This window comes from Zychaea mexicana (genome assembly GCF_025766255.1).
Source record: "Zychaea mexicana strain RSA 1403 chromosome Unknown BDB00scaffold_31, whole genome shotgun sequence".
In the NCBI taxonomy this organism is placed as follows: domain Eukaryota; kingdom Fungi; phylum Mucoromycota; class Mucoromycetes; order Mucorales; family Lichtheimiaceae; genus Zychaea; species Zychaea mexicana.
The window spans coordinates 232,308-256,360 of record NW_026516694.1 but is presented as its reverse complement, the minus strand read 5'-3'; the positions used below and the strand labels follow the sequence as shown (position 1 = coordinate 256,360).

Below are 24,053 nucleotides of genomic sequence, written 5' to 3'. Positions count from 1 at the left end.
GATCATTCAATACTATTAAGACTCGCTGAGAAATTCGATGGCTTCGCAGCGGAGGTGTGTATATGATACTTATGTGCTTTAGTTCCTTATTCTTTTCTACATTGCAACAAAGATATCTACCCATGTCAGCAAACCGAGATTTACTCCCACCCCCATCCTGATGAAGAAGTCTGGGCAAAAGTGAGGAAGTATGAGGCGATGTGCCAGGGTTCTCCGGGAGGAGAATCAAAAGTCTCAATTGAAGCATCAAATATCTGTATACACTCCCAAGAAGAGAGGCAATGGATTCCCTGGATGAAGCAATGGCCAGATTATATCTATGCTGTAGATCACCGTGACATATTTTTACTGTTATCCCATTTAGGATTTAGCAGTAGTAGTAGTAGTAGTAGTCATTAGTCGAATTTAGGGTGTTGATGCTGGCAAACCTGCAATACCTGTAAACACACAAAAAAAAAGTGGTCATCTGCTGTTTACGCGTCCTACTTCTGTCTTGAGTAGTCCCTGTAATTCTATTTTGTTTAGTCTTTTTTCAATTTATATTTGAAATGAGCATTTGAATTTCTGTCCTTCGCGCCACTCAAGTAGAAGACACCGAGATTGCTTACCGAATCCGTCTCGCTTAGCTGCGCGTGAGCAGAATGAACTTCAAATCGTGTTTGAGCACCATCAAAGAGCCGATTCAAGAAATCAAAGGGCCAATCCGAGCGTTTTAAGATCCTGCCTCCGAGGGCTAGCCGAGATCAAAAAAAGTGCTAATCCGAGCGATGAGACTGTAAGCGATATTTTTTTGAATAGCAAAAGTTGACGTGACTAAAAATTGACACATATTTGTAACAGTCAGAGACGGCTCCTCGGGGGCGCAAGCTGTGGTCAACTTGAACGTTCACGTAAAAGTTTTCGTGATTGCTTCAAGGAATTTGTAAGCTGATGCCTCAACTGAACCTCAAGTAATTCGCATTCCCTCCTTGTTTAGGCTATACAGTCTATGATTTAAACAACGCGTTTCTTAACCTGCATAGTCTCATCCTGCCGTCGAACCCATCCGCGCAAACCATATTTTTGACCGCCATTCGCTTGGATATTAATGGATCGTGAGTGTTCGTATTGTCTCCCGCCGCGTATGTGGGTGCAAGAACGTGTATCAGCATCTTCGGAGACATCAGAATTCCAGCTATGCTGTGCCAAAGGGCCCGTTACTCTTCCTCCACTGAGTGAAACTCCACCAGAGATAGCAGAGCTATCATGTGGTGATGATCGTGTCTCGCAGCCTTTGCGCAAATCTATGTCTATGATCCTCCCGTGGAATTGCAAATACGTCAAAATGCCACGAACAATACCCCTGTGAACACAGATACTTTGCGTACTTTGCAGGAGTTGATGCATCGTGTTTGCCCCTTTGCCCAAGCTTTCCAAAACATGGCCGATCGCTTTCATGACGACAATGTGGAAAACGTTACACTGGTGATTCGCGCAGAGGGTACCCCAGATCAAAGGCGATATAATCGACCAACAGGTGATGAAGTTGGAATCTTGATTGTGGATAACACGATGACGGCCAGGTTGGGAACCGCGACATTGTTGTGCGAACTCGGTCAAATCAATTGCAGCGTACTCAAAGAAGCATCGAGAGATGAATCATCATTTCGATTCGACCTTTAGCAATTGACATCTGCAATGCTGTCAATTCTTTTCGCTCTTGTGCTTTTTGGTTTGATATATACAACGTTCCGATACCGCTCTTTTTGATGTGTTGTTCCGTACATGTCCTTGCCGCCTTAACGTAGCTTGCTGCAATATTCGAGTTGAGCTGTCAGCCATGCTGATGTCTTTTTATTGCTGCAACTTCTTGCTAGTTATGCGAAACACTGAGTTGCGATACTTCTTGATGTGATGATGAAATTGCCGCGCTGAAACATGTTATCCACTGTTGCACGTTTTTCCATATCGGTGGTGCTGGTATGTCATAATATCGGCAAGGGCAGTGATGGTTTGAGCATGTATTGTTACTGCCGTGGCGCAAATTTTCTGGAAGGAGATAACTTTTTAAAATGTCATTCACACAATCGGCTCCGAGGCAAACCCAGAATTGACGGACGCTTGTGCTTGCAGACTACTGCCTCTACCATAGCAATGATCTAAGTGCATGATTGTGGCAATGACTATATACTATCATCCATGCTTACGCGGTTGCTAAGATCTCTATAAATTTATCGGTAGTCACTGTCAACAAATATGGCAGAGCTCATAAGTGTAATATAAGCCTTGCCTTCAATGCATAAACTGAAAAACTAGGCAAGGCATTCTGACGGTGTTGGGGATTGAGACATCGTTCCCGATGATGAAAAGGACGTTGGATTGTTTTATTTTTTGCACCTTGTTGTCCTTCTATTACGGGTCGGTAACGGTGAATCTTTGTTTTTTGGTGCCTGCTTATTACCATCGTTACACTGCTTGAGTGTATCGCAGTTACCATGCCTTTTTAAACAAGTACAGTACAAAGAAACCAGCGCGCGAGTTAAGTACCTGAGAACCTGACTCGGGGTTCCTATACAAGAAGCGGAGATGGTGCACAAGGTGAAACATGGATCGACACTTCAAACTACAGCGGCATGACAGCGACCGTGTCTGTTTCTACAGTATCAATCCAACGATACTTCTTCTTTACTTTTGCTTTTGCACAGCAATAGACAAAGAAAAAGCAGAAAGGGTTCAAAAAACCGATTTCGTCATTGTGCGGCTGCGCTTGAAAACCAGTCTTGACCTGCTGATCCACTAGCGTGTGACTTTTTTGTGGTTTTTGAAAAAGTATAAATATAGGTCCATTTTTCAGACCAAGGATTTCTTTTTTCTTTTCTCTTTGAAATCCTCGAATAGCTGGATATGAGTGGTATATGGGTCCTACATATATAATCATATGAGCGGTTCTTGGTGTTGAATGTTTGTTAATAGTATCACCAACAAGATGTTTGGGGGCATCGGTGTATACTTTTCCCTACGGGGCCCCATAATAAAATGATAAAAAGCACATTCGTGTGCACCACCACAAACAATAACAAAAGACAAAATCAATAACACAAAAAGTGTTGCTGACGTCTAAACTATCTGATTGTGTGTGTTTCCTTGACCAACAAGGTGCACCACTACAAAAATAAATAAGAAAATGATAAAAATAAATAAACACAAAAAGTGTCGTTGAAGTCTGATTGATTGTGTTTCCTTGAGCACGTATAGTAGTTTGAAACAGATTCGAAGGCTGCAGTAATGGCAGGATCTTCAAGGCTGCCGTCTAACTATCAAAGTCGTTGCACTTGTCGTTAGACTTTGTCTTCCTGAATGTCAGCTCCACTATATTTAAAAAAAAAAGAAGTGTTCCGTGAATCACAGACCGTCTCGCACTGAAATTTACGCTCGCTTGTCGTTAGCAGCCGATAATACAATGATGCTACAGCTGTTTTGAAAGGCATTTTAATCGAGTTACACGATTGCAAAAACGAACAATGGCTGTTCTTCCTTAAGCGCGTAGTACGCGAGATTTATATTTGCAATCGCAGATCTTAAAATAAACGCTGCTTCTGCAATTAGTGAGATTGTTACATTTTGCGAAACTATCTATATCTACGGTTTCCTGACTTTGCACGTGGTCTTTGCAGTTTTTTAGTCTTACAAGTACTCATCATTACAAATTAAGTGATTTCGAGTAGAAGCTACTTTGCCAAATAAATCTGTGAAGTTCTGCTGTGTATTATTTCTATACGCGTTCTCTTGCTCCAAGAGCTTCCCGAAGAAGTCGGACAACGATTTTGGTAACATGTCCATGGAAGCGCTTCAGCAAGGTCTTAAAAGGCTTGCTTGGTGCATAGAGTACCTGCAAGCCTCCCCGTTATTTAAATTAACTGTTAACTTGGGCTTGTGCTTTTCTGTTGAATACTATATTTATAATGACAAGGCAACTATGTAAGCTTCTCAAACATACAGACCATTAAGCCCAAATTTTTATCGCAGTGTAATTTATTTCAGTTTTATTAGGTTCATATTATCCATTATGTAAAGCAGTGGTACTACTGGGTGTATCGTAGAAAGAGGTGGTAGCTTCATGCTTAGTAATGTTGATATTGCCGGCCATCCATCATGAGCTAAATTCCTGTTGACTACAATGTCGATTCAAGCCCATGTGTATGATACGTGTACGTCATACAGCTTAGCTTAAAACAAAATCTGCTTTTACATATCCGGCAAGAGCACCAACGGTACAACGCATCAATGATATCTAGCCAAAAGAAATCATCTCATTGGCTTTTTGATCGCGATCCAAGAGTAAGGGCGCGCAACTGCAGAATATTAGCCAAAGAGTACAGTAAAGTATATGAGGTACAGATTATGTCGTCATAATCGGTTTCGACTGTTTCAACTAGCGAGCAGTTGCTAAGCATTGCAGGAAGAGACGACAGCCAAAATATTATTGATCGTCGTGTACCGAGGGAGAAGTTTAAAGAGCAAGAAGCCGATCATACAGCTGGGATTCGAATGAATCCAGAATATCCGTTGCTTGCAAGTTGACATGAGTGTACCCACTGTTGATAACCCTGATAGTAGGCAATACGCCACAATTGTTTTTGTCGTTGTTAGAGCAGAGATGTACGCACAAACTGCCAGGATAACACACCGTAGCGGGCGTCCTGCGTATATCAATATATAGACTTCCAAAAATATTATCCAACATCAAAGGTCCAACTTCATACTTGCCAAACAAGTTACCATATAAAAGGACCATCTCTGGACAGTAGCGCTCGAATTGCCACCTAAGAGCTACATGCATCCACAATCATCATTCACTACTCTTGCAGATCTTCCCTCCGGTATGATAGCGCAAGCCTCCGACATTATCCCTCCTTATGTCGCAAAAACTAATAATTCTTGAAGGAAAAAAATCAAATTTGCATGAGTTACACGCAAGCACTCAACGCGTTTACTATCATCAGAGACATCGGTTTTTATTTATGCTTCCTCCCCTCCTCCCTGCAGAATGCATCCGAACCTTGTAGCCAATTATTTCCTTGCTGATGTGCAGGTCTTTCATAGCCGAGCCTTGTACTAGTGACGAGAGCAGGGGGCTGTATCAGTGTACACTCATTTACTATGATCGTGCTCCACAAAACATATTCGTTCAGACGCATCCGCCACCACAGCCGGAACGAGGCATAATGGAAGAATCGCCGTACCACATAAGCCATACTACTCCTCCTGATGCACCGCTCGGTAAGTGTGTGCATCTCCTTGGCCGTTTGATCCTGAAAGGGACTGACGCGCCGAGACAGCCGTTTGCTCATATCAGTGTTAATCATCGAAATTTCATCAGCTGTGGAATCACTCAAGAAAGCCGCAACAGCCAAGTCCTCTAAGGCAACGAAGGCATCGTAGGCATAGGACAGGAGCCACATATTGTTCCTTTTACGCAACCAAGCACTCATCATGCATAGTAGTCCTATTCTCGACTGTTGTAATGAACCAGTACGGCCTGTATCCGGCGAAGTTGTACTAACAGCAGACGAGACAGCGCATTCAGGAACTCAATACGTCGCATGGGTGTGTATTCGATAGTCAGGGCACCACGAACGACAGAGCAACCATTTCCCAACCGAAGTTCCAGCATTGACAGAATTTGAGCGATGTTGTCCGCCTCACTTTATAATAGTTGGTCCAATGCTCGAGTAGACAGTATTAGTTGAAGTGGTGGCGTGTGGAGGATATAACAGCGACAGCGGCAATGGCCAGGTGACAAAAAAGCAGCAACTGGTACAAGGCAGAGACGAGGAGCATATAGCACTCGGGTCAAGCGAAAGATGACACAAGGGTATTGGAACCAACATTGAGAAGTTTAGATTGAACATGCCGAATGGCAGAAGGGCCACGACGAAGCATAGAAATCAGCAGCGAAATTAGGGATGGACGAGTAGGTAAAGAGGTGAGCATATCGGCAGTAGAAAAGAAAAAAGGAGGCAGGCAACAGTCGTGACGAATAGAAAATCGGCTTACATTTATTACTTTCTGCAGTGCAGGCATAATCGGCTGAGCTATTTGCGTATGCGCCTAACAATATTTCGTACCTGTAATAGCAACGGCTCGATAACTCTCGACGCAAATAAATGATATTTCGATTTCTCGACTTTAGGAAGGCTAGTAATAATTTGGCACACACCTCTTACCCGAGTTCACTTATATGATAGTGTCGATGTTTGATAACCAGTTTATTATTAATAGACAAGCAGGAGGCTATATATAATGATGTGAGAGATCGGAAACATGCAAGCATTGGCTTTTAAGCATGTATGCATTGTTCTAACGTGCCGAACCCTACATGCATTACATCCACCCGTCCCAAAGTACGAAGCCAAAAAATAATTTTTGACATTTTACGCGACGGTCCTCTTTCATTAAAGTACCCGGCTGGGTTTATCCAACTTCCTTAAACCAGGTCAATGGTAGGGGGGAGGAACAACGGGCAAGATAAGAAGGGAGAAGCAAGCAAGCAAACAAAAAATCTACAATGGCGAATACACCACTGCTATGTTTTTTGGCAAGGGTAACGAAAAGCTCTTTACTGTTCTATAGAACCAGTATTTTCTTCATTCGATTGATGAACTTGAGATTGACAATTATATAATGCGATGATCTAACCTTGATCTCTCTCACAATTTATTATTTCAGGCACAACCTTTTGTCATTACATTGTGCGTTCTGGCTTTGCTCTACTTTCGCTCGGTTCATCTAGTTTACATGCTTGCGGGATCGACCATTTGTGCCTTTTTAGCAAAGGGGTTAAAACGAGTGATACGACAGCCGCGCCCCATCGATACAAAGGATCCGAGCATATCCAAAAAAGACACTTATGGCATGCCCTCCAGCCACAGTCAGGCCATGGCCTTTTTTGGCTGGTACACATTCCAATCAGATATCTGGGATACACCCTTTGCAATCTGTTTATACCTATTCACACTTATGGTACTATGGTCGCGCTGGCGGTTGGGCCATCATACATTTTCGCAGGTTGCAGTTGGTACAGTAGTAGGAGTCGCTTTAGCGCATGTCTGGTACAAGTTTTGGCTGATCAAGGTTGAATTTTTCAGCCATCATGTACTGTGTAATGATTATAGTATATGCTTGTAATAATAAAAGTATACAAAAAGTCATGGAAGTGTTGGGGGTAATAGGTAAATGTTGAATGTTTAGAGAAAAATGATAAATAAAAAAGTGCGCTTAATGGGTAGTAGTAGCAGTAGCGATGAAGGGGGTGAAAAGAGGAAAGAGTCCCCGCTTGTGCGAGCATCTTAGAAGATCAATGCAACGACAGCAGCAGAGGAGAGCAGCACAGCTGCAGTCCAACCACCGGTCAAGGCAGAAGCACTCGATATGGTGAAGGGCTCACCGTCAAAGGTGGGGCCCATATTGGGTCGTGGTTGGGTTTCATCCCAATTGCAGTCATCAGCCGTGGTGACCGTGACCGACTCGCCCTTTGCAACGTTGCGAAGCCAGAGACGGTCGTAGTCTTCAGAGGGAGCAGAGGGGTTGACGGCGTTAATCATGTCCTGAAGCAATGCATCGCTCATGGCAACAGCGGCAGCGAACCAGTCGTAACCACCTGCTGGGGTCATGATACCGTCTTCACGGAAAATGCTTTGCTTCTCGATAAACTTGTACGAGGCGTCATCAGCACTGATGCCGTATCCTTCCAAAACATCTTCCATTGTGGTTGCAACATAGGTTTCATCAATAATAACGTCGACATCGGTAATGGCCTGCAAGAACTCTTCCTGCTTAAAGTATTGCAGAGTTTCGGGTGCCAACAAGCGGCCACCTACATAGAAAGTACAAGATAGTTTTTTTTAGATTATGATACTCACAAAGAAGGGGCCGACTCAATCTCATTTTCCTTTACCTGCATCTTCAGTGAGTTGCTTCTTGTAGCTAGCAGTACTGACGTTCCAGCTAGCAGTGTTTCCGTTGAACTGGCTAGGGGCATCATACATGGTCCAAGCAACCAAAGGCTTCTGATCATCAGAGTAGCCGCTAGCAGCCTGCTTCAAGCGTTCATAGTTGCCAGTAATGTTGGAGATGATCTGATTGGCCAAAGACTCAGCGTTGTAGAATGCAGCATAATAGCCGATCCATGCAGTGCGCTATGAAAGAGGTAATGAGAAACACAGAGTTTCATTTTGTACAATCAAGTGACCCCTCGGCCCCACCATCCATGTTCGTATTACTGCTCACTGCCGGTACAATGTATGATACTTACACCAAGCAAATCAGGCTCATAGGCTTCAGCAGTAGAGACAGTTTCGTCATCAACGGTAGTGTAGAAGCTTGTGCCAAATTGAACTTCAACAGCAGCAGCTTGTTCGTCGGCCAAGGTCACATTGGAAGCCGAGAGCTCAGTGACGTTGTTGGAAGTTTCGCGGTACTGTTGGAAACAAGTAGAGGTAACCATCGACGAGTCGGCGATAAGATGGATCGTTTCCGCGACACCAAGCATCTGCAATTACAACCGAAACACATGAAACCATGAGTTTTCTCTTTTTCTTCTTTTAAGGAAAAGAATTTATAAAGACTTACTTCGAGGTAGGGAACGACGGTGGTTTCAACCGCACCTACGCTGGTAACTGGAATTTGGTGCACAATCGCATCAGTAGCGATGCCCGTGGGAACTGGCGTACCGCATTGAACCAAGTAGTACTGCTTCTCGTTACGGTGGTCGGTGACGAGCTTGTAGTTGTTATGGTACTCGATTTCAAAGTATTGAGCATCGTCCTCTCCTGCAAGCACGGGCATAAAGTAAGGATCTGTTTTGTTTGTTTGCTGCACATTACACATAGTTTAAACACAAATAAAACCACTTACGGGTGGAGGACAACTTATCGGGAAAATAGTCCGTGTTCGCGTCATAGTTTTGAACGCACTGACCATTCATCAAGTTTTGTGCAGAAACTTGGGTGCCAAGAAACGCTAAACAGCCTAAAGCTGTTGCCACACGACTTAAACGAGGCATTTTTTCTTTTCTTTTTCGGTTACGTTGGAAAAAAAAATGAAACAAACGAAAAGAAAGAGGCGAGTGGGTAATGCAAAGGTCCGACCTCGTATCTGCGAATGTTGTCTGAGATTTTTCGGTGCTGCATCTCCCTTGGATATCTCTTTTCGTGTAAGTGGCTTGTTGGATGAACGTTACACAAGCTTCTTGCTCGTGTTTCCTAATCATGTGTAACTGGGTTGAACAATATGCACACAATCTAACCTTCATGCCTACCCAGTCGTCGCAGTCTATGACTGTGTTAATCATCATAGTTGCGGATTACAGAACAGCCATTGCCACACTTACGAGAGAAGACCATGTGGTTCTTTGAAGGCAAGATCTCAGACACAACTGGAGTTCACTTTATGTTTCGAACTTATTATCCTGAGAAATATGTATTACAACCCCAAGCACTTCATTTCAAGGACAGCGGTAAACAGAACTCTACGTATCATGCTACCTAGTTGGAAGAAGCCGAGGGCATACTGTATCCGAACTGATGTTATCATCTTCATGTGACTCGGTATAATTTGCCATCAGTACTTGATACGCGTTTAATCACTTTCTCTCTCCTGTATGACCGATGGCTTCCACATATTTTTTGTCATCCATACGCAAGCAGCATGAGTGTATGAACAGAAGATTGAAATTACTGAGAAGTCTGTTACTTTTTCTCTTTCAAATGATCCACACACGGATGATAAATACGGTCGTTTGCTAGTGCGTCAAACCTTTTCGCTTTGCGAAGAAAAGAAATGGTGATCAGTTATTTCAAAGCACACGCTGGACTGTCCCTGCTTGAACTAAGCTTAACAACTATAAAAGGACCTGTTTCCCTTGGAGAAACCCTTAATACAGTGTTGATGTGCTTAAGAATCAGCTATAGAAATCATCATTGACGCACAAACCCGGATAATATGACAGTAAACACTTTGTCTATTATTGCCGTTCTTTTGGTTGTAAGTTACGGGTCTGTGTGGCTATATCGCTTCAGGATGCTATATTGTCATTCGTGCTTGTCAAAAAGCAAGAAACCATGGTCACAGTTTGCTAAGAGCGCCGTCTCTGCTGTTGTAGCAGCCTATAATGAAAAGTACCAGGTGGGATGCATGAAATAAAAGCCAGAACCCGTGCTTTGTTGACATTAGATGAGGGTTTTACTGGTGACAGCAAGGAAACTGTTGATCTATCTTGCGTATGTTGTCCGATTCTTTTATTTGTCATACCACTTCTTGTCCTTTTTATTTAGCATTATCGTGAGCAGGGTTGTCATCTTTTGCTGCATACTATATCAAGCTGATCAAGTTCTTTTTCTACTCTTCTTAAATTTGTTGATAATAGAAAACAGCACATACAAACCTGCCATAGGGGCCTTCTTTCCTATTTCGTTGCGTGACGTACAATTTCCTAAAGATTAAAGAACTCCCCAAATGCTCGAGCGACAAGAGTTTCTTTTACTCCAGACACTCCGGCACACGTACACAGCATAGCACGATGAATGATAGCGTGTCGATACTAGTTGCCGTATTTTTAATTTTGGTGGCACTTCGATGGATGCTGGGTAAGCCATTCGTTTCATGTCACTTTGAATATCAAGGACAAGTCTTTCTCCTCTTAACACTCTTTACTACTGTACCCAATTAGGTGGCTCACAACAGCTTCCCGGACAACAGGCCGGTCAACGTCGCGCACCAACACGGCGACCACAGCATCGTGCAACACCACAGATGGTACATTAAAGCGAAACTTTCAGTACTTTGTAAAAAGCTACATAATTATCCTGACGCGCCACTTCTTGTCTTACTATCAAAACTCACAGGTGGAGATGGTACGCACCGTCTTTCCAAATATACCCATTGCAGCCATCGTTGCCGATCTCCAACGTACGGGCTCAGTAGAAACCACGATAGATAATGCCCTCCGCGATGGCGGTTTACCTTTGGTAATGATATAAGGACGTTATATAGGGAACGGTATACATATGCTGATAATATCTTCTTTCATATGATGATCAGCCTCCTCCAACTACACCACCAAGCCCACCATCCACAGCTGGAAACGCTAATGGCTCATCCTCTAGCTCGACGGGCGTACAAAAGTCAAATTATTCAGATTTAATGATGCGATACAAGATCAAGAATGATAGCCAAGATAGTGTTGGAGAACAAGTCGAAGAACCTCCCAAAGTATGGGAAGCAAGCCCCGATAAGCGTCAGGAAACATTGCGGAAACGGAAGGAATTTATGGTTTTGCAAGCAAGGAGGTTCGTGTTCTTGTACCCGTCGAAAGAGGCAATGTGGGGATGTTAAGAAGATGATAGTGTATCATGAGCTCATGATTGATTGATTTTTTTCGGATTGGATAGAAAAATGTTGGAAAAGCAAAAGCCAAAGGAACCTGAAGCAGCATCGAGTTCTTCGGTCGTTCCTGAAGTTGGAAAGCCGGAGGAGGAGGAAGCTTCGGGATATGATGAGATGTCAGTGGAGCAGTTGAACTCGCTTTCCCCAGAGGAGAGACGTCGCCATCTCTTGGAAGCAGTCGAGCGAAGGGCACCTAGCCAGTAATAAAATCTAGCTATATACATATATAATCAAAACAATCTAATAATAAAAAGTGGCGATCTGGCCCCGATAAACGTGTAGTATAGCTGTGGACTGTTTTCAATGCGGTTCTTGTCCTCGGCAAATTACTAGATAAACAGCAGAGATTAATATGAGCTTTGCTGTAATCAATGCACAGTCGGATAGTTCAGAGAAGGGGGAGTATTTACGAATTGTTTGTTCCCATGGAAACGGGTCATGTTTACAATGGCCTTTCCTTTTTTTAATATCCAGCTGCATATGATGCTATCCAGCTTGTAATAGGATGCAAAGTAGATGCTAGCTGGTGTGAGACTTGTGGAAAAATGTCGCGTGGTATGATCTACTCTTTCAAGGATTTAGCAAAAACCCATCGTCGTTCGTCCGTCCGTCCGCGTGACCGTGAGCAAATGCAGGAGCTGATTGGCTGACCATCACCTTGGCAACACAAACTTGGTTGCTAGGTTACGGTGGTTTTCCTCCAAAACCGCTACTCTTTTTTTTTTGTTCCACTTTCTTTTGTAATAAAAATGTCGGCTGCAGCACCTGTCAACATTCGTCGAGCAGACCCCAACACGCCTCTTCCTGCCGAATACTCAACCACCCCTCATGGTACGCTTTATGGCACAACTCCCGGAGGTACAGATTTGGAGCCATTGATTGAAAGCTCCTTTATTTTCTTTTTCTCTTTTGTTTTTCTTTCCACATTCAATGCACAACATGAGCAACAGTTTTGGTGAACAGCAAAAGATAGGTACACGTGTTATTTATGATCGGTCGACCCTGCTGGCCTTGTCGAACAGCCAGCTGGCCAAAACTCCACCTACAAAAATGATGTATGTTGCCGGTGTCACCAAGGCCGGTGGGCAGGAAAATGGTAACAACTCGCTTCATCCAAGCTCTGCAACATCCCATCGACGAGCTGCAGAGCTCAAACGCGAAGAAGAGGCGAAAAAGAAGACCTGTAAGTCTTTTGTAGGATTGAAGCAAGCGACAGGAGAGAGAGAGTGTGTGTGTCCGTAGTGATAAATCGATTGGTTTCTAACATGTATTATGTGTTTAGACAATCCGTATGCCGTCTTGAACAGCGAAGATGGCATGTTTGATATGGAAGATTAGAGAATCTTCGCGTATTTATTCACATCGCACACACCCCACGCCATAAAACACACGCACGATCTCAATTTCACTTCCCACACGCAATCTTCGTAAGTACGAACAGCCACAACACAATGCGTACAGTTCGTTCCCCTCACCCTCTCCCAACCTTTTCTTTTCTTCTTTCCTCGTTTATATATCAGTGGTTTATTCTTACGTTTTGTAGTTCCTTCTCTCTTTTTTTTTTTGGCAAGGGCGATTTATTTTTTCGATAAAATATTCGTGCACACACACATAGCTGTCATTTTTTTAATTTAAAGAAACGTCTACAGCTTGGATGGACCATCATTCCATGCCTTTTTCAACAAATCAATTGTTTGAGCGAGAGCAGCCTTGGTTTGTGGTTTGTCCATGGTCGTCATGAAACCATGCTGGACAGCGAAATAGTTAACTGGAACTGTCTCCACTCCTGCAGCAATCAGTTGCTTAGCATAGGCAGCCCCTTCGTCTTTGAGCGTATCGTAATCGGCTGTCACTATCAAGGTGGGTGGCAGGCCTTTGAGATCTTCATTGCTTGCGTTTCGAGGCACGGCCTTGACTTCCTTTGCCCGGATCGAGGGGTCTGCATATGCATCCCATACGTACATCATCATATGGCGCGCTACCATGTTACTGTCCTTGTGCTCAATATAAGAAGGTGTATTGAAATCGGTACCGAGCACGGGATAGTATAGAATTTGATACGTGATAGTTTTGTTGCCTCGCTCTTTGCACAGCACTGTGTATATGTGTAAAATGTTCCAAAGTCAGCTGATGTTCTTTATACACGCTGCAGTTTTTTAAGTAAGCTTACTGCACAGTGCGGTAGTCAGGTTTCCTCCGGCACTATCTCCTCCTACGGCAATACGTTTGGGATCAATATAAAGCGATTGTGCATTGTCGGTCATCCAGGTCAATGCAGCATAACATTCCTCAAGCGCAACTGGATATTGTGCTTCCGGGGAAGGAGAGTAACCTATAAAAATGACGGCTGCTGGCGTTTGTTGTGCGAGCTATATATCGAACAGAAATGAGTTCTTCAAAAATACGAATTCACCGTCCTGTCAATTCAATGAATATATATCTCTGCTTACAGCATACACTAAAGGACCATGCGTTTTCATGCTACCGAATACCCAACCACCGCCATGTCTAAAAACAGAAACATACCATATCAATACTATCATAAAAAAGATGTTCAGCATGCGCGCACACAAAAGAAAAAATCAAACTGACATGTAAAGAATTGCTGGAAGGACAGTGTTCTCGGACCCTGCAGGACGAACATGTGTGATCCTGACACGCGTGTTGTTAGGTCCAGCAATGACACTGCTATGTTCAATGACATTGGATGGTTTTGGAGGTTGAACACGGCTAGCATTCAAATCAAAAATCTTTCGCACAGCAGCCGGTTGAGTAACCTCTTCTTCGGTCATACCCATTTGTTCCTTGAATGTCTTGACTAGGAACGGATGCAATGGGAAGGGTTTGTACTTTTTGTCAACAGGACTTGCCATCGTTCAATATGGTACCAAGGCAAAGACGTAGAGGATGATGAAAGAAAGTACTGTCAAGGAACACCGACATGGATATTCCGGGTTTTCTTTTTGACTTGCCAAAGCGGTGGGAAAAACGATTGGTAAGGCTTTCAGTACCCAAAGTTACTGTACAAGTCTACTAGTTAGGTTTGACATCAGTCTTTGTATTAAGCTTTTGTGCCTTAGGTGTTTACAATACTAAATTATCTTAGCCTTCGCGCAAAAGATTTAGCATTGCATCATATGTACTGCTGAAGATATGTACTGGTTACTACTATAGAGACCTTCATGCTTCTTTAAACTGATTGTATTACTCTCTTTAACATTTTTATAAGATCCATGGTACACACATACTTGAATTATGATATACCGTATTATATAGCGCCCTCGCGATACACTTGGTACTTTACGAGTTCATCACTTATGTATTAAGTTGATCATTTACTTTTTTTCATCGGCAAAGTGGTAATGTCACTAATGTAATAGTGGGGTTCAAAAATAAAACGGATGCAGATTTTTTATGTAATAAAGACCAAGTTATTCAGTAGATACTTTATAATAGATGTATGTACTTACATTATCTACCATAGCATCATCCATGTACGATCTCCTTTTCTTGTAAAACCAGTGATCTTTTGATAGTATATAGCGTGGCATATCATATAAATGCACCCGCTCACCAACGTTTCTTTGGTATTTTACTCGTTTATTATGAATACAATATAGGTAAAGATGACATTATACATATACAAAGTGTACAACTGCAGTTATCATAGTTCCAATCATTCATTCTCCAACCATTATGACATCAACATAATACTAGCTGATATTTGAGTCGGCTACTGTTGATTGTTGTCGTGCTATTCGTGTAACACACGCTCATACAATGCAATAAAAGATTCTTAGATATACGATGTGAAGGTTTTATAAGGGATATTAGTAGATAGCAGATATCCAGGAGATAAAAGTGAATTTGTATGAGGAGTTTTATAAAATGTGGTGTTGCGAGAGATATGACAGTACAAAAACAAAAAGTTAAAAAAATACAAGAAGGACACGGATGGATTTGGGATGGACAGGGTCGAGCAGATAAGAGTTGATGGGATGAGAGTGTAATAGATATTATTATGAAACTTTTGCGGGGATGACGGTGGTTGATGGTTCTTTCTAGATTGAGATAGTTTTGAAGATATTGAAGCCAGTGTTTGCAGTGCTGAGAACACAGCCGGGAATTTGCTTGTGCCAATGAAGTTCTTTAATCTCGTTTTGGCCTTGATGAACGAAGAGCAATTGTGGGGGAACTTGGACACCTTCGCTCGTCAATCGACCTTCTTCTTCTGCGTCGGGTTCAACAGAAAGATCCCACAGCGTCAGTTGATCGTCTGCACCAGATACTGCAAGAGCAGACTCTTCTGTAGGATGCCACTCAATCGAAGTAATAGGAGCATTGTGCCACTTGAAGCTAGCCACTGGTGTAGGGTTATCTCTAAAATAAATTGCATTGTTAGCATATATATATATCAGATTTACTCCAGCATTCCCTTCACACGATAACATAACAAGTCTCCCTTTAGCACCAACTTACCCCTTGAATTGTCGAAGATCCCAAACACTAAAGACACCGTCGTCATGACCACTGGCCAACAAATAGCTTGCTTTTTGATTCCACGTGATGACGTTTACATCGGATGTACTGGCTTGGATGGTGACTGCAGATCGGTTCTTGCTTCGCGTGTCCCAAATCTTGACAGTTTGATCGGCAGAGCAAGATGCAAAAACATTACGTTCAGTAGGAGACCATTGGAGATCTTCTACAGACGATTTGTGACCTCGGAAGGCAGTGTTATCGGTTGAAGCACCTGTTGGTCGTACGATGGTATTGTAGATGAGACCCGCATTATCACCCGTCAAAATTCTAAATACGAAATTTATGTGAGTTAGGCTCTATTTTGGCTTTCTGGATACACGCATTCTCTCTTTCTCTCCCTCTTTCTTATTTGCAATTACCTTCCAGCATCCAAGGGAGACCAGTCCATTGCATAGCCTTCATAGCGACCGTGGTTGTTGATTGTGGCGAACGGTTTGTTTGACTTTGGCAGGGCAGTGCCAGGAACATCAAGACTCTTCATGTAAGGTGACAGATCGAAAATGTGAACTTTTCCGGTTTCAGACCATGTAGCGGCGATATGCTTCTCCTGTTGCTGTGGCATGACACGCAAGCGATTAACGCAGCCATTGTGTGGGATCGAACGGTATTCCAAGACTGGATCTTCGTCCAAAGCATCTGCATCATCCTCATCATCTGAATCATCCTGCTGAGTCTTATGGAGCTGTGACATCTTCATCACTAACACTTCGTTATCGCGAGCGGCGGGGACAGATGTACCTGCAGCAACATAGGCTGTGGCTGGGAACTATTTACCATAAAACAAGAGTTAGCAAACAACCGTCGCCTCATATCGAGCACCAACTATCCGCTACAACGTGCATAACTCACGTTCTTTCGTTCTTCGCCTAATGAATCCTGCAAAACGTCGAAACTCAGGAAAGGTGCACGAACATCCAAGTTGTGAAGCATAACGTATACGGATTGATCAGCCTCGAGTTGCTCGCCTTCTTCAAGAGGCTGGCCCGGGAGATAGGTTCGTAACTCGGGCTCTTGTTCTTCTTCTTCTTCTTCCTCTTCTTCAATTGCTGCTTCGTTTTCATCGACATCCATGCCTATATATATCCACATTTTTTTTGTCAAGTCAATTCCCTTTCTCTCCTACCCTATCACTCATACGAAAAAACCAGCTACTTTATATTTTTTCTTACCGTCGCCACCCATGGCCTGATCTTGTTCGTCGCCGGACTCTTGCTCAAAGTCATCTTCCCAAGCGTCTTCAAACTCGCCCATTTCGTTCAAATCGTTTTTGTCATTACGAGTACGGCCATTGCCTAAATCGGCGGCCTTGTAATATTGCATATCTTCATCGTGATCAGCCTGGCGTTTCGACATTATGTGTTATTTATCTCTCAAAAAAAAGAGTCCTGCAAAAAAAAAGCAGCCAGAAAAAAAAGCACAGCTAGAACTTTTTTCGGTTCCCAAAAAAATTGTATAAGCCATCGAGATTCTGATTGGCTGACGGCTCGCAGTAAAGAACCATCCTTCTCTTCAAATAGCTGTTGCTGAAGACTTTGACAGGTTCGTCTTGCAGTGATTGCTTCAAGAGCGAAAAGTCCAAGCAAATTGACGTTCATTGATCTCACTTTAGTTATTGTACTATGTACACGTTGATATACGTCTGCCCGAGCAAACAAGGGGGAAAAGAAACTTCCTCGCTCTTGCTACATGCATAGCTTTTCTGAACTAAAGAATGCTAAACTATACACCACGTTAAACTGAACGTCAGAAGAGGCGTATAATAATTACAGAAGTGATCCCTTCTGCCATATCCAGGATGACCAGTCGCATTGACATAATTATTCTCTGTGTGTATCCTAAAAATTTGTAGAGAAGACTAGGACAGTATAGTAGCATCAGAAATCAAAACCGCTCCCTGGCTTAAAATTTGAAGAGTACGATTCTGTTGATCTGTGGTTTCGTTATATATTCTCACTGTGAAACCAATCAAAGTTGAAATTTCTTAGAAGCACATTGTAAAACGCCATATCTTCTTTACCCACCTGCAGCCATTGTCATACCAAAGAGCTACCATATCAACGTACTAAAGGCTCTCTATCTTACACGCGAAGGTGGCAAACATTAGCAGGTAATCCTACCCGAAGTTTCGCGTAATCTGGTTTTGGCATAGATGATAAGAGTGTTTTTGTATATGCTCTGTACATTGTCTGTTAAAACAACTATTCATTTGTATAGCCATTCTTTAGCAGGAGCTTTGATTAAACGAATTGTGACACTTCTTGGACACTCAACTCGTTCAACTGAGTTCTGCTGCCCAAAATTTGCTTCTAATGATTGACTGCTTGTTTTTCGCCCTTACCGAAGCTGAGTTTGGATTCTCGTCACGTAAAAGGGAATCGAGAGCAGGCAACCAGTTTGTCCCTCCTCTTTGATCCATCCATTCAAGAGTATGTATACATACATGCATCCATCCACAATGCATACCATCCATCCATCCATCCCTATAGTAGTAGCTCTCATCCATCCTTAACTAACACGCATCCATCGTCATTGTTTATTATAGTGAGAGATAAATGGAAGAAGAAACGCCAACGTCGTCTCAAGGCCAAGAGAAGAAAGATGAGAGCTAGAAGCAAATAAGCGAAACGCTCTTTCCTCTACCACGTTGAAATGGGAAGGTCGACGGTTCAAACGTTTCCGAAGTCATTGTATCATACATTCTGCTTATTCAAGAATTTCCGCGTCCCCTGGTCATTACAAAAACTTGTTGACGGCACTTTCAAAATGTGTTTTACTGCTCTCGGATTCATCGAGCTTTTCTCAATGTGGACTTGTCCAATAAATAAAATAAGGATCTTTATGCTCTCTCAAATCTCGGAGGTGTTCCCAATGCTGAATTATTTTTGTGTTTTTTATATATGCATATATATTGAAGTATGTGTGTATGTAACTGGGTCTGGTGAGTGTTGTATTGTGTACTTTTGTTATGGTAGTGGGTGTGAGTGGTCTAGTGCAGGCAGTAGATAGGAAAAGCATTTTCACAGAACGGTCTTAAGGAACTCAAGTTTGTATATGCGAGGGTTTGATGGGGGTGATACTTTACTTATGAGGAAGAAAATGCTCATTTTAGGGTGTGTGTGTTTGTGTGGTTAAGGGGATGGGGGAAGTGTAAGTGGTGATAATAGAGTGTGTGTGTGTGTGTGTGTGTGGTGAGAGTGAGATTTGTGTGTGAGTTGTTGTTATGTGTATAGCGTTTTAGGGATGGGGGAGTAGGAGCGGGTAAACAGAGTGGGTGTGTATGTGTGTGAGTGGGAGGGAAGAAAGGAAGAAAAACAAAACAAAAGTACACGTATGATTACAAAGGGTAGAAGGGTGGAGGGGAAAGAGACAAAGTGAAAGGCTACTAAAGAGCCTTGGAAAATAATAGAGAAGTATACTAGAAGACAAGCACGTAGCTTTTTTTTGTTTCCGTTGCATTTGTTCATCGCTTGCGATGTCCTTGTTCTTTTACTGTGTAGCCCGTTTGATCATCTATTCACACGTAATTTAGTCAATCAGTTCTCATCATCGCTATCGTAGGTCATCCACCGCATATTCCACTTACTTCTTTAGCCCATCGTGCGGTCTCTTTGGTTGATGTTCCGCAATGGCGGCTAGTTCGTGCCTCTCGGAGGAGTTGTGGCACCCATTCAGCCTGGAGGAACTGCTTCAGTTGTCCACCAAATGCATCAGCCAAATCACTAGATAGAGAGAAACGTTGTCAGCTTTTCTTGGCCGCTAAACTTTCTTTTGTATCCAACTTACCCCAAAAGACCAATTAATGCTCTTGTCAAGGCATCTGAGCGGTTAGGATCCACTGCCAATGCATGCATAAAGTGGAAGATGCCCTGCATGTATGGTAGAAGAACGGCCACTATTATCATAGACGATGTCATTATTACTTTCCATCGTGACCGATATAAACAGTGGATCATCAATCCAAAAACAAATAGGTCAGCCCTTACCTCTTTGTGTACCAGACAAACCTTGAACAATACCAACGTATGCTTCTACATTGCCTTCATGGAGCGTGTTAACATAATCAATCATTTCATAATTGTCCTTTTCGGCACGCATGCTTCCAGCTTGCTGCAACACCATCATGACAACATCCAAGTAGGGCTCGAACTTGTCACCAATAGCCAACGCGACATCGCCGAAACAGGAGAGGATGTTAGGCTTGACGGTGCGATGCAACACGGGACTCTGCAAGTTATTCACAAGAAGCTGCATGAATGTGGGGCAGTACACGGTAACGCCTTCACCCAATGCACGGCACAAATCACCAATCAGGCCCACGGCAATGGAGCACAATTGGTATTCGGCGGGATTTTGCAGCGCGTTACACAGGATGGGGACAAATGGCTCAGCATACCGTGAAAAGTCAGCGTCCAAAGCACTTGTCATGGCGCCAATGGCCAAAAATGCGTCCTCGGTGATGGTCGATTGCTTGGATGTGCTGTTGAGAAGGTGGAGCAATCCCGTCATGATGCGGTCGGCTACAGAGGCAATATCTCGAGAAAGACGACGGATGCAGTTCTATTGTTTCATAAATCAACAGTTGGTTATCAATTGCACATCACCTAATTACTGGGTTCTATCTCTACTACTTACAGTAAGCACACCTAGCAAGCTAGATTGCAACTCGCTGTGTTCAGCTCTATCGTCGGCACCAACGATCTGGTTTTCCATGGCAATAGACTGGTCCAAGCGATCCAAGACAGTCAATGCAATTTTCTGGACCATGGTGATACAATCCTACAAAACAAAAAGACATCATGAATAAACAATGAAGCACACATACACATTATTTCTAGCAGCACTTACGTTGGCGGAAAACATGGCAAGTGAGGAAATAGCTTCGTAGGCAGATGTTCTGCAATTGGACTCGTTATCGGCACGTTCGGTGAATTGTAAAAGAGCAGAGGTGATGCCTTCGAAATACATGGACAAGGTCGAGGTAGGTCCTTCTTCGCCAATGGCAGGGCCAAGCTGTTCTGCCAAGTTCATCAACGACCAGCAGCAGTTGCCGACAATACGTGGGTTGTCCTGGAGGCCAAGCACAAGGGCAGAGATCATGTCGCGAAGATGGATATCGGGCTTAATGCACTGAATAAGCAGCTCAGAGACACGACCCAAGGTCCACGCAACAGTATCCTTGACGTTCACGATAGGGTCTGTCATCATGTTAATCAGTGTAGGCAGAGCTTGGTCAACGAGTGGCATCAGCACAGTCTCTTCGGGACCATCCAAGATGGAACCAAAGGCCATGACGGCAGCTTCACGGTATCGCCAGTCTTGGTTTTGAATATTTTGTTCGACAAACGGAACAACGGGACTAATGACGTTATTTCGTACGCACTGAGCGAAAAGCGACAAGCAGGTAGCTGCGGCCATCGCAACGTTCCATTCGTCCTCGTCTTCATCTTCTTCTTGCTTAGTTAACAACCATAACAGGACAGGCATAATGTCGCCAGTGGCGTATTCGGCAAAGTTGTACAAGTTGCGCTCTGGAGCTTCTCCCATTTCAGCAGCCTACATTTCAAATAAAGCAATTTAGCATATCCTCGTCTTTCCACTATGGTCCTTGAAAACCGATCGCTATAGTACAACTTACTTCAACAGCTTCTTCCTTCAATTCCATTTCTTCATCACAGACGGTAGACCAGAATTCGATAGCTTGGAGTACAACCTTGTCATCTTGCTGATTGTTCATGCCAGCGATAGTGAGCTGTACATATTATTTAATTAACAATAAAAAAGTTAAATTAAATTGTCAAATGCACATACACATACACACCAATAACCACGGGAATCACTTACACCAAACAAAGCTTTCTCCATGTAGTAACGCATCTTATCGTAGTAAAGTTGCATAATTCGCACAAGACATTCAAAGGATGCTACTTGAACTTCGCTTGATGTGCTTTGTGTAGCTTCGCATACGACTTGCATAATGAAATTACGTTCACCTTCACGTTCAAAGTTGTCCTTGACGAATTCAAGCGAGTTGTTAAGAGCACGAATGGCAGCAAGACGGACTTCCTGACTAGTTAACGGTAAAACAAAAAATCCAAGTCAGATCAATACTATGGAGATCGCACAAACGGAAATAAAACCTACTCTTGCTCTTCTTTCCGTGCGCCCTGAACGACAGCTGTTAAAATTTCATTTGACTGTTGTTGTAAACATGAGGGGTCCTAAAGAAAATGGAGAATGGATGAATCAAATGTACACATCCTCTAGTCAATGTTTCACTCAAGAGTACTTACCGTTGCTTCGCAAACATAGCCAATAGCTTGCAGAGTAGCCATCTTCAAAGCTGCATTATCGGTGTTCGTGACATTTTCAAGGGCAATACGGATCAAATCGGGCCATTGCTGGAGAGGTAACTCGATCTCTGCAATGGCAGCAATAACCTAGTAGATTTCAAACAAAGAATAACGAGAATTATAGTAGCCGTACACTCATCACCCATTTCTGCTATTGTTCTGGTTGCTGATAACCGGTATAAGGGGGAAAAGGGGGGGATGGAGGAAAAAGGCGGAATCAAATTTACCTGGCCAGCAATATTGGCAACCATTTTTCGTGGTGTGGCGAGAGTAACAAGAGCCTATAACGAAGCATAAAAGGATTAATAAACGCAGCTCGTCTACTTTTCAATAATAAGGATCAAGTAATTTGTATATAAAAAAAAAGAAAACGTACTCCTTGCTTGACTTGGTTTCTGGTGTCCACGTCTACTGCCAGCCACCGTCCAGTTTGCTCTTCTTTGCGAGAATATTCCTGACAACAGCAATTTAGTCTCGTTGATAAACTAGGTGGAAAGCTTTGTTTAACTTACTTTGGAGGACAAGCTATTCTTAAAAGCAAGACCAGCGGCCATTCGTGTGGAATCGTCAACCTGATCATTGGCCACTTGCTGGATCAACATGAGAGAATATTGGGCCTAAGAAAACGAAACATATGGAAAATCAATATTAACAATCCAGAGGGTTTTCTTCTTCCATTTGATCCCCAACTAAAAACGCGATCATGATTCCTTTTTTTTAAATCAAGCCTAAAAAAACAGTAACTCACATAATTCTCCTGAGCCAGCAGCTCTAGCTTTTGGGTAGCATCTTCGCGAAGAGCGCGATCTATTTATTTTTAGATTGAATCAGTATAGATTACTTTTTCTATCTCTCTCTTGCTGATCAAACGAATATTTTTTCTTCATCCAACACATTCATTATATCACCACAGCCAGAAAGAAAGAAAGAGACGCTCCATTTGTTACATACCAGCAGAAAGTGTATGTGCGAGAAGAGAAGCTACGTCCATAGCGAGTGTGGAATTCTCGAGAAACTGTCAGAAGATAAAGAAAAAAAAAAGTTGAATTAACGCTGTCAAACATATAATTGAAGCAATTATGAATACAAACAATGAGGATCTTTGAGTGTAGAAAGCGAAAATTGAGAAGGAAAAAAGTATACAAAGAACCACGTTTGTTCTTTGTCAGGAATGGAGAAAAAAACCTTACAAGTTGATTTCGTTGTTGCCGTCAAAGAGAGCCAGCAAAAAAAAAAGTCCTTCCAACGCGTGAAGAAAAAAAAGTGTTGAGCTGCGGTTTGTGAATGGAAAAGAAATGAGATTGATTACGTCATTGGTCACAGCATATGTAGAGACAAAAATTACCAGCAGGAGGTTTACCAGAGACCCAGTATGCTTACCTACAACTACTACTACTATTTTATTTCTATCTTTTATTGACTTGTAACGGCAACGCTCCATGGTATCAACTTTGTTCTGGCCACACATTTGGAAAATAGTATTATAGGTAGCAGTAGACTGGTCTTTTATCTGAGATAGTAATATCTGTCGCCCTGCTGTAAGACGGGGCACATGATTGTCATCTGCATTTTTTTGATTTAGCTTGGCAGTGAGACCGCTCGAAACGATCAGTTTCGTCGTCAGCACTTGGAAGCTTGCTGTTAGACACTCTGATAATATTGTTACAGCATGTCACCTGGCACAACATGGTGCTGGTTCTGGTAGAGTTTCTTTTTACTTCTGTAAGAATCAGTATT

The 24,053-nt window shown here is 42.8% G+C and overlaps 9 protein-coding genes across 9 annotated transcripts; 4 read left to right on the top strand and 5 right to left on the bottom strand.

Annotated features, from left to right (window-relative positions):
• Positions 1 to 4,425: 4,425 nt before the first annotated feature.
• On the bottom strand, positions 4,426 to 4,723 carry BDB00DRAFT_820681 (uncharacterized protein; the record flags this gene model as incomplete). The annotated part of the gene is made up of 2 exons (XM_053123319.1): positions 4,426 to 4,679; positions 4,702 to 4,723. The coding sequence occupies 2 exons, from the start codon at positions 4,721 to 4,723 to the stop codon at positions 4,426 to 4,428; spliced, it is 276 nt and encodes a 91-aa protein (XP_052980319.1).
• A 303-nt stretch (positions 4,724 to 5,026) lies between these two features.
• On the top strand, positions 5,027 to 5,421 carry BDB00DRAFT_871809 (uncharacterized protein; the record flags this gene model as incomplete). The annotated part of the gene is made up of 3 exons (XM_053126870.1): positions 5,027 to 5,071; positions 5,172 to 5,259; positions 5,360 to 5,421. The coding sequence occupies 3 exons, from the start codon at positions 5,027 to 5,029 to the stop codon at positions 5,419 to 5,421; spliced, it is 195 nt and encodes a 64-aa protein (XP_052980318.1).
• Positions 5,422 to 6,696: 1,275 nt separating this feature from the next.
• Positions 6,697 to 7,167, top strand: BDB00DRAFT_762688 (PAP2 superfamily-domain-containing protein; the record flags this gene model as incomplete). The annotated part of the gene is made up of 1 exon (XM_053119348.1): positions 6,697 to 7,167. A coding segment is annotated over one exon (471 nt), but the record flags the coding sequence as incomplete, so codon positions are not given.
• A 240-nt stretch (positions 7,168 to 7,407) lies between these two features.
• On the bottom strand, positions 7,408 to 9,132 carry BDB00DRAFT_344180 (uncharacterized protein). The gene is made up of 4 exons (XM_053117013.1): positions 8,896 to 9,132; positions 8,611 to 8,810; positions 8,294 to 8,530; positions 7,408 to 7,855 (listed from the first exon to the last, which is right to left on the bottom strand). The coding sequence occupies exons 1-4, from the start codon at positions 9,041 to 9,043 to the stop codon at positions 7,649 to 7,651; spliced, it is 792 nt and encodes a 263-aa protein (XP_052980316.1). The 5' UTR covers positions 9,044 to 9,132; the 3' UTR covers positions 7,408 to 7,648.
• A 1,397-nt stretch (positions 9,133 to 10,529) lies between these two features.
• BDB00DRAFT_820674 (uncharacterized protein) lies at positions 10,530 to 12,107 on the top strand. Its single transcript, XM_053123318.1, has 6 exons — positions 10,530 to 10,625; positions 10,709 to 10,794; positions 10,884 to 11,006; positions 11,080 to 11,327; positions 11,430 to 11,753; positions 11,835 to 12,107. Exons 1-5 carry the CDS (start codon positions 10,559 to 10,561, stop codon positions 11,626 to 11,628), a joined length of 723 nt encoding a protein of 240 aa, XP_052980315.1. The 5' UTR covers positions 10,530 to 10,558; the 3' UTR covers positions 11,629 to 11,753; positions 11,835 to 12,107.
• Positions 12,108 to 12,139: 32 nt separating this feature from the next.
• On the top strand, positions 12,140 to 12,729 carry BDB00DRAFT_820672 (uncharacterized protein). The gene has a single exon (XM_053123317.1). The coding sequence runs from the start codon at positions 12,355 to 12,357 to the stop codon at positions 12,664 to 12,666; it is 312 nt and encodes a 103-aa protein (XP_052980314.1). The 5' UTR covers positions 12,140 to 12,354; the 3' UTR covers positions 12,667 to 12,729.
• Positions 12,730 to 13,067: 338 nt separating this feature from the next.
• BDB00DRAFT_762588 (alpha/beta hydrolase fold-domain-containing protein) lies at positions 13,068 to 14,216 on the bottom strand (the record flags this gene model as incomplete). The annotated part of the gene is made up of 4 exons (XM_053119341.1): positions 13,068 to 13,519; positions 13,595 to 13,793; positions 13,875 to 13,932; positions 14,017 to 14,216. The coding sequence occupies 4 exons, from the start codon at positions 14,214 to 14,216 to the stop codon at positions 13,068 to 13,070; spliced, it is 909 nt and encodes a 302-aa protein (XP_052980313.1).
• Positions 14,217 to 15,485: 1,269 nt separating this feature from the next.
• On the bottom strand, positions 15,486 to 17,319 carry BDB00DRAFT_762564 (WD40-repeat-containing domain protein; the record flags this gene model as incomplete). The annotated part of the gene is made up of 5 exons (XM_053119339.1): positions 15,486 to 15,804; positions 15,904 to 16,233; positions 16,326 to 16,732; positions 16,816 to 17,012; positions 17,136 to 17,319. 5 exons carry the CDS (start codon positions 17,317 to 17,319, stop codon positions 15,486 to 15,488), a joined length of 1,437 nt encoding a protein of 478 aa, XP_052980312.1.
• Positions 17,320 to 19,127: 1,808 nt separating this feature from the next.
• BDB00DRAFT_820659 (armadillo-type protein) lies at positions 19,128 to 23,593 on the bottom strand. The gene is made up of 16 exons (XM_053123316.1): positions 23,408 to 23,593; positions 23,268 to 23,331; positions 23,065 to 23,123; positions 22,829 to 22,933; positions 22,693 to 22,770; positions 22,544 to 22,597; positions 22,257 to 22,403; positions 22,108 to 22,184; positions 21,808 to 22,033; positions 21,602 to 21,715; positions 20,812 to 21,519; positions 20,599 to 20,742; positions 19,950 to 20,523; positions 19,750 to 19,858; positions 19,550 to 19,685; positions 19,128 to 19,476 (listed from the first exon to the last, which is right to left on the bottom strand). Exons 2-16 carry the CDS (start codon positions 23,305 to 23,307, stop codon positions 19,453 to 19,455), a joined length of 2,595 nt encoding a protein of 864 aa, XP_052980311.1. The 5' UTR covers positions 23,308 to 23,331; positions 23,408 to 23,593; the 3' UTR covers positions 19,128 to 19,452.
• Between the last annotated feature and the right edge of the window lie 460 nt (positions 23,594 to 24,053).

Bases quoted from the DNA above. Each gene is read 5' to 3' on its own strand.
- BDB00DRAFT_344180 (XM_053117013.1), bottom strand. From the start codon at position 9,043: ATGCCTCGTTTAAGTCGTGTGGCAACAGCTTTAGGCTGTTTAGCGTTT. The intron at 8,811-8,895 runs GTAAGTGGTTTT...CCGTGCTTGCAG, and splicing joins CGATAAGTTGTCCTCCACCC to GAGAGGACGATGCTCAATAC. The intron at 7,856-8,293 runs GTAAGTATCATA...CTTTCTATGTAG, and splicing joins ATGAGCCTGATTTGCTTGGT to GTGGCCGCTTGTTGGCACCC.
- BDB00DRAFT_820674 (XM_053123318.1), top strand. From the start codon at position 10,559: ATGAATGATAGCGTGTCGATACTAGTTGCCGTATTTTTAATTTTGGTG. The intron at 10,795-10,883 runs GTACATTAAAGC...CAAAACTCACAG, and splicing joins ATCGTGCAACACCACAGATG to GTGGAGATGGTACGCACCGT. The intron at 11,328-11,429 runs GTTCGTGTTCTT...CGGATTGGATAG, and splicing joins ATGGTTTTGCAAGCAAGGAG to AAAAATGTTGGAAAAGCAAA.
- BDB00DRAFT_820672 (XM_053123317.1), top strand. From the start codon at position 12,355: ATGCACAACATGAGCAACAGTTTTGGTGAACAGCAAAAGATAGGTACA.
- BDB00DRAFT_820659 (XM_053123316.1), bottom strand. From the start codon at position 23,307: ATGGACGTAGCTTCTCTTCTCGCACATACACTTTCTGCTG. The intron at 22,404-22,543 runs GTAAATTTGATT...GAAATCTACTAG, and splicing joins TTGCCAATATTGCTGGCCAG to GTTATTGCTGCCATTGCAGA. The intron at 19,686-19,749 runs GTAAGTTGGATA...CTCTCTATCTAG, and splicing joins GCATTAATTGGTCTTTTGGG to TGATTTGGCTGATGCATTTG.